Here is an 8,171-nt window from a genome sequence, read left to right as displayed (position 1 = left end):
CTGGAGTAAGGAGGGGGATTGGGCGAGACTGAGTTGGAAAAGTTGGCTGGATTCACCCCACGCCCAAGAATCTGAACCCAGCGCTGCTCTTCTGTGTCCCGTTGAACTGCAGCATGCACAGATGTCACACACACACACGCACACGCACACACGCGTCTGTTTTTTAAACGAGGTAATGCAGATTAGATACGGCCCCTGAAAACTTCCAGGCTCTTGGAATTCTCACTTGTATGCAGGGGTCATTTTGTAGAAAGAGAGGTGCCGGAGCTCATTAGTGCAAGTAATTTGCATAATTTATTTGCATATGCCACACATCCTGACATCACCAGAAGGTGTTCTAAATCACGTCGGCTCAACATCTACCTTAAAATGCTTCTTGAAGTAGAACTGTTATAGTAAAACCTGACTCCCAAGATGCGAGGCCCGGCATACTTTCTAAAACAACTTTCTCCTGTGCAGCAGAGTGGCGTTATGATGGAAGGGTCCTCAAGGTCATCTAGTTCAACCCCCTGCGCAATGCAGGAAACTCACAAATACCTCGCCCTAAAATCACAGGATCTTCCATCTGTCTTGCTTTATGTGTTTTGGTTATCTTCCCTTTTGTGTGTGTGTGTGTGGGGAAAAATATTAGAAAGTTTGTCAAATCTTAAAGAGTTCAGCAAAATTCTCACAGGGTGTTTGAACAATAGAGCCCAGAAGCAAGTATTGGGGCAGGGAGGTAAGAAAGAAAGAGCACAATAAAATTTAGAGGTTTTGGAACTCCGGTCCTGTGAGCTCCTACCCAAATGAGGCCTGCTTGTGTGTGTATTGAAGTTGGATGCATTCTTGCCATGCCCTGATGTGAATTATTGGAAGCTGATAAAGTGACAGTGAAACGAGGGATGAAAAGTACTGCCTCGTTGCTGCTGCTGAGCTATCGAGTGATGCTGCCGAGCTGTGCTCTTGGGAATGTCACAATTGGGAGTCTTTTGGAACGGAAAAGATTTTATGGAAGTGAATGGACTGCATGGACCTTTGTGTAATGAAGGGGTGTCAAACGTACGTCCCGGGGGCTGAATCAGAGAGCCAGTTTGGTGTAGTGGTTAAGTGCATGGACTCTTATCTGGGAGAACTGGTTTGCCTCCCCACTCCTCCACTGGCACCTGCTGGAATGGCCCTGGGTCAGCCATAGCTCTCGCAGGAGTTGTCCTTGAAAGGGCAGCTGCTGTGAGAGCCCTCTCAGCCCCACCCACCTCACAGGGTGTCTGTTGTGAGGGAAGGAGATAAAGGAGATTGTAAAACGCTCTGAGACTGATTCAGAGAGAAGGGGGGGTATAAATCTGCAGTCTTCTTCTATCAGGCCCACAAGCAAGTCTGCTGCCTTCCGTTATCAGAGACTGTTACATGAAATACTGCAAGATTGCTAATCTTTTAAGCCTATTATATTTAAAGGGTTTTTTTTTTTAGAAAATCTTTGTGTATGTCTGCGCCCTTTATAAAGTTTTTGTCTCTGCTACCTGGCACCACATTTTATGACACATCTGGCCCAGCCCAACAAGGTCTAATGCCACATCTGGCCCCCACAACAAATGAGTTTTGACACCGCTGTTCTACATCAATTTGCTTACGAAGTACTTACACTGAGGTCCCACTGGATGAACTGTTCCATATTATAGGGGTGTTGTTTAGGAGAGTGTGTAACCACATTTGAAATGTTTGGAAATTTCCGTTGTAGGTGTGCTGTGTGATTCGATAGAGGCTGGTAATCATGGAAAACCTTGGCTTTTTCTCCTAGTTACTTGCTACCGTGATTCTCTGGTGCGGTTGCTCATACCCTGAAAACTTCCAGGCAGGCAATTCCAATTCAGAATTTTAAAAAATATATACAATTTAACGAAGAAACAAGCCGTGGTGGCGGACGACAGGATCAACGTCGTTAGTAAAACAAAGAAGAGAATACTTTACTGAAAAACATCCTTACCCCTTTCCCTCACAACCCAATTCCGGCCCATGGCCAAGTTCTTGGCACCGTCCCTATCGTGCTGGTCCGGAAGTGTCCGTTTCGTGGCTGTCGCGTTCGGCTTGCTCGACCCGGTCCGGTGTGGGGCTGCCCCTGCTCAGTCCTGCTTCTCCCCTTTGTGCTTCCAAGGGTAGATCAGCTCGCCCACAAAGAGCTTCTTGCACAGAGAGCCCCACGAGTCCTTGGGGTAGCAACTGTATGTCGGGAGCCGGTAGGTCTGCACCACGCTGCCATAACTCAGGGGATTGATCTGGAGGGGCAAAGAAGCCAGGAGTGCATCACCATCCAATAAACCAAACATGGCCGAGTCGCCCACGATAGAGGAGCACAGACCGTAGTTGGGGATGGCATGGGGAACAGTGGGTGCATTCATCTGTACAGAGTATTCCCCCCTCCCCAGAGCACCGTCCTCTTCCCTCCAGAGTTTTTTTTTCCCCTTTTAGAATTTGGAACATGGCAACTTCCACTTGAAGGAGATTATTTTTGAGACAGAAGCCATCTTGCTCGGCAGTGGAACAGTGTCAGAACTTGTAACTACTGCTGAGGCTTAACTGTAATGTAACCAGTACCTGCTCTGTATTCTCAGTATTGCTTTTGCTCAGATTGTAACTGAACCAAACTGACTCCATGTTGTAACCTTTTAACAACCCCAAATGCCTATGTAGCAATTAACCTTGCCCTACTGGTATCCAAAATATTTAGGGCTGTAGATTGAATTATGGTGTGTCTCTGCACATTCTCACACTAGTGCCCTTTGAAGCCAAGCCGTGTGGCCTTCAGAACGAGGAGGCAACCTCCCTACTGATAGTGGATGGTGGGAAGACAGATGTGCTTGCACTGGGGTGAATTGTGGCTTTGTGATGTGTTTGCTTTAGTGTATAAAACTGTGCTAGTGATGGCCCTTGCCATCACTGTTATCTCGTCTCTTCCAGTACTTAGTTCTCTCTAATAAAATCCTAGCTTTGAAACCAAGTATGGGATCCGTTTGAAGTTCTTAAGTTCTGACAAACAGCCCAATTCGAACCCAGCAGACTAAGAAGATTCAGGAGTCAGAACTCCCTTCGCCAGGGGGTAGTTCTCTACTATGACAGTGAGCAAGGGCAGGGGTGGAATTCTATCAGGAGCTCCTCTGCATATTAGGCCACACACCCCTGATGTAGCCAATCCTCCAAGAGCTTACAAAAAAGAGTCATGTAAGCTCTTAGAGGATTGGCTACACCGGGGTGTGTGGCCTAATATGCAAAGAAGCTCCTGCTAGAACTCCACCCGAGCATGGCAGAGTGTCTTAACACGGTTTAGTGTAGGAGTGGCCAAACTGTGGCTCAGAAGCCACATGTGGCTCTTTCACACATATTGCGTGGCTCTCGAAGCCCCCACTGCCCTACAGGACAGCAGCTTGCAGAATGCATTTAAACTTAAAGCTGCTTTCTTTCCAACTCTCCCTCCCCCAAACTTCTTTCCTTCTTCCTTCCTTCCTTTTGTGGCTCTCAAACACCTGATGTATATTCTATGTGGCTCTTACGTTAAGCATGTTTGGCCACTCCTGGTTTAGTGCGTTTACTATCAGGCCAAAGTTTCCAAACTGAAGCATCGTTGTTCTTCTTCGGCTGCGTTTCTGCCTCCAAACAATTCACCGGTTTTTATTTAGCGCAGATACATGGACTCAATGAGAAGCTTCGAGACAATTCGGCTGCTTGCGAGGGAACCGCTCACTTTCATTGATTCTTTGAAGCCCGCCTGGAAACGTGCTTCGCCCCTGCAGCCGGGGTCCCACAGGGCTCCACAGCAGGGCAATTATTCTTCCCTGCCTGAAGATTTACTGCTCTCGGGACCTCCCCCAGAACGGGAGGCTTGAAATGAAAACCGGCCATTTGATGTTTTTCCTGCTCTCAGAGAAAAAGAACACAGACGCTCCGCTGTGATGCGAGAAGAAACAAAAAAGGTAACGGCAGCGCTAACACCCTCTGAAGTGGGCGTGAAAGGTACGGGCGGGAATCTTTCTTAGGGACATCGAATAATTGGAAAGGTGCGGAGGATGCGTCGTTTGAGGAACGAGTGCTGAGCTATTTGACGTTTTTACAGTGCGCTCCGCTAAGTGTAGTCTACTCGCTGGCCAGATGCTGGCTACGAAGAAGCGCCTCTGGCCCTAATCCAGCAAACCACTTAAGTGGAAGCTTAGCTCAGCAAACTCAAAAGGGCTGCAACCCTCTCAGAATGGGATCGGAGCCAAAACTGCAAAGGCAGTTATCTTTTATTGGGCCAAAATGCGGCCAGGGAAGCAAACGGCGACTCTTTCACAGAAGACCGGAGTTCTGCACAACTCGACAGCTTCCCGGTTCAAAGCCCACTGCTGATCTGATAAAAGACGCCACCTTTTGGATCCCGTTGGTCTTTCCTTCAACCCCCGGCTAGCAACTGCTGGTAGAATGGCTGTCAAAGGACATGCGTGCGCAGGGTTCTTTTTCCAGCAGGAGCTCCCTTGCATATTAGACCACGCCCTCTGATGTAGCCAGTCTTCCTGGAGGTTACAGTAGGCCCTGTATGAAGAGCCTTGTAAACTCTTGGAGGATTGGCTACATCACAGGGGCACAGCCTAATATGCAGAGGAGCTCCTGCTACAAAAAAAGCCCTGTGTACCGGTCTCTGGAAAACCTCTGCATCTGGATTTGCAAGCAGATTCCCTATGTCTGTTTTTATATTCCACTTTTGGCAAGATTCCTGACAGCGACCAAGAGAGGACATGATAGAGGTTTATAAAATCATGCGCAGGGCAGGAGTTGACACAAGATTAATTTTTCTCCCTTTCCCGAAACACAGAACGCAAGGGGCATCCGATGAAGCTGATGGGCAGTTGATTCAGGACGGACGAAAGGCAATACTTTAAAAGAGAATTATGCAGGCTCATGGAGGACAGGTCTGTCAGCAGCGACTAGCCCTGGTGACTAAAGGGAGCCTCCAAATTCCAAGGCAAGAAAGCTCTGAATCCCAGTGCTAGGAGGTAACATCAGAGGAAGGCCTCATCCTCTGTGCCGCTGTCCAGAGGAACTGGTTGGCCACTGTGTGGGAGCAGATGCTGGACTGGATGGACCGGTGGTCTAATCCAGCAAGGATCTTATGAGCTGAGATCCCTGGTAAGATTTTAACGAAACACAACAAAGGGTCTGTTTTTTATAACCCTATATTAGCTACAAAGCCCTGTCCAGGGCTTGCTCTATATCAGGGGTGACCAAACTTGCTTAACATAAAGAGCCACATAGAATAAACGTCAGATGTTTGAGAGCCACAAGACATGAACGTCAGATGTTTGAGGGAGGGAGGGAGGGAAGGGGGGAAGGCAAATAGATGGGTGGAGGGAAGAAGGAGGTGGAAAGAAAGTGACTCTTATGTTAAGCAAGTTTGGCCACCCCTGTCATATATCAACAACCAGGAATCGAGTACGCAGGCCCTCTAAAGAAGACTGCAGATTTATACCCTGCCCTTCTCTCTGAATCAGAGACTCAGAGCAGCTTACAATCTCCTAGCTCTTCTCTCCCCCCCCGCCACAGATACCCTGTGAAGTGGGTGGGGCTGAGAAAGCTCTCCCAGAAGCTGCCTTTTCAAGGACAACTCCTGCAAGAGCTCTAGCTGACCCAAGGCCCTTCCAGCAGCTGCAAGTGGAGGAGCGAGGAATCAAACCCGGTTCTCCCAGATAAGAGTCCGCACACTTAACCACTACACCAAACTGGCTCTCAGGAAGCCAGTCCAGTGGAAAAGGGGAATCAGAACCAAGCTGCAATCTTCCCGAGACACCGCTGTGATGCATAACATGACTCACCTGCATTAGAAGTCGGAGAGGTTTCCCAGCCTCCTGCTCAAGGACTCTGAACTTCACACCAGCTGAAAAAGACATAAGAAAGGCAAGTGAAGGATGCAGCTCAGAGCCCCCGCTAGACAAGTGCTTCTGGGTGCTGGGAGAGAATCCCCTGAGAGATGCAAGAGAAGCCAGGCTTGGAGAACAAGCCATGGAACTGGGATGAGGGGGCAGGAAATCCAGCTTTCCCACTCGTTTTGAGGGCAGAGCCTGTGGATGGATGGTTGTTAATAGGTGCCACTCTTTTCTTTTCTTTCCTTTTCAGTACTTTTGTATTTTTTAGTGCATGTTAGTGTGTTTGTGTGCACCTGGAAGTCATGGCGACCATCTGGTGACTGACCCCTACTGGGGGCCTGGAGGATATTCAGGGAGGTGGCTGAATAGAGCCTGCCCCTGCCCTCCCCACTGCTGGTATTCCAAGGAGGTCTCCCATCCAAGCACTTGCCAGAGAAGAACCTGGAAGTCCTGGTAACCTCTGGTGACTGACCCCTACTGGGGGCCTGGAGGATATTCAGGGAGGTGGCTGCATAAAGCCTGCCCCTGCCCTCCCGACTGCTGGTATTCCAAGGAGGTCTCCCATCCAAGGACTTGCCAGAGAAGAACCTGGAAGTCCTGGTGACCTCTGGTGACTGACTCCTGCTGGGGGCCTGGGGGACATTCAGAGAGGTGGCTGAATAGAGCCTGCCCCTGCCCTCCTGACTGCTGATATTCCAAGGCGGTCTCCCATCCAAGTACTTGCCAGAGTCGGCCCTGCTCAGCTTCCGAGATCAGGCTTGCTTGGGTTATCCAGGCCAGGGCCATACCACTCACAGAACCATTGTTGGCGTAACAACAACAGTATCAAATCAAGGAAGCGGGGGTGGGGGGGAGGAGTTGGTTAACTAAACACTCTAAACAGTCTTCTCCTCCTGTAAGCACAGTAAAGGAAGTCTGGCACCACTTCGATGGCTTCAGCCTTATCTGAGGCTAGTAAACTCACTATCTTGCTTTCATCAGATTTACCCTCCAGGGATTGCAACAGAGGATCTAGATTTCCCCACTCTTATCTGGATTATCTGCCACTTGTTTCCGATCCTGGCCCGTGCACAGCGTTTGTTCCACAACATGCCTTGGGATTGTATGCCACTGTCTATGCATGCAAAATACATAAAAGAAATTCTTTGGCTGTAATAAGTGTTTTCCGCAATAGAGAGGTAGAGGTAATCATTTCCAACTCTGGGATGACGTCGCATCATGACATTTTCGCGGCAGACTTTTTTACGGGGTGGTTTGCCACTGCCTTCCCCAGTCAGCTACACTTTCCCCCCAGCAAGCTGGGGACTCATTTTACTGACCTCGGAAGGATGGGAGGCTGAGTCAACCTCGAGTCGGCTACCTGAACCCAGCTTATGCTGGGATCGAACTCAGGTCGTGAGCAGAGAGCTCAGACTGCAGTACTGCAGCTTTACCACTCTGCGCCACGGGGTTCACATTTTAAACCCAACAAGTGTATTTCCTGTTCCCACTGAATATTGTACCAGTAAACCTAACCAATTATTGGATTGTAAATGGAATTTCTTATTGCTTTTGTATTGTGATTTAACTTTGATTCTTGAAAAGAAATAAATAAGAATTGGGGAATAGAAAATAAACACACCAACTGGGTTTAAAATAGGCCGCAGGGGTGGCCAAAGGAAGCTCTCCAGATGTTTTTTGCCTACAACTCCCATCAGCCCCAGCCAGCATGCTGGCTGGGGCTGATGGGAGTTGTAGGCAAAAAACATCTGGAGAGCTACCGTTGGCCACCCCTGAAATAGGGTATTTTGGAAAATGCTATTACAGCCGAAAAATTCTTTTCTATATTTTATTTATGTGCTGTAATCCTTAAAAATATTCTACCGTCTATGCAAGCAGCAAGAAAATGGATGAAGTTCAAACAGCTGACAGGTTTCTGAGTAGTTAAGTGAGTTGTAGTTTTTCTGCAGCTGCTTTTGCTAGCGAGTAGAGAAAGACCTACTTTTCCCCTTTCTCACAACACAAGAACTCGCGGACACTCCATGAGATTGCTGAGCAGTCGGGTTAGAACGGATAGAAGGAAGTCCTTCTTCACCTAAAGGGTGATCAGCACAAAGAATTCACTGCCACAGTAGGTGGTGGTGGCTACAAGCATAGCCAGCTTCAAGAGGGATTGGAGAAACATCTGGAGCAGAGGTTCATCAGTGGTTATTAGTCAAAGTGTATTGTTGGAACTCTCTGTCTGGGACAAGTGATGCTCTGTATTCTTGCTGCTGGCGGGGGGGGGGCACAGTGTCCTGGCCCCACTGATGGACCTCCTGATGGCGC

The 8,171-nt window shown here is 48.6% G+C and overlaps 1 protein-coding gene across 1 annotated transcript in view; it reads right to left on the bottom strand.

Moving 5' to 3' along the window:
- Positions 1–1,915: 1,915 nt before the first annotated feature.
- PIGQ (phosphatidylinositol glycan anchor biosynthesis class Q) overlaps positions 1,916–8,171 on the bottom strand; it is a 50,987-nt gene continuing 44,731 nt past the window's right edge. Inside the window, exons 9-10 of the mRNA XM_060260831.1 lie at positions 5,814–5,875; positions 1,916–2,249 (exon numbers count right to left, since the gene is read on the bottom strand). Of these exons, the coding sequence (XP_060116814.1) occupies positions 2,097–2,249; positions 5,814–5,875 (215 nt within the window). The 3' untranslated portion in view covers positions 1,916–2,096. The remainder of the gene's footprint in view (positions 2,250–5,813; positions 5,876–8,171) is intronic.

Source organism: Heteronotia binoei, chromosome 20 (genome assembly GCF_032191835.1).
Source record: "Heteronotia binoei isolate CCM8104 ecotype False Entrance Well chromosome 20, APGP_CSIRO_Hbin_v1, whole genome shotgun sequence".
In the NCBI taxonomy this organism is placed as follows: Eukaryota; Metazoa; Chordata; class Lepidosauria; order Squamata; family Gekkonidae; genus Heteronotia; species Heteronotia binoei.
The sequence above is the reverse complement of the archived record's forward strand: the minus strand, read 5'-3'. Positions and strand labels throughout refer to the sequence as shown.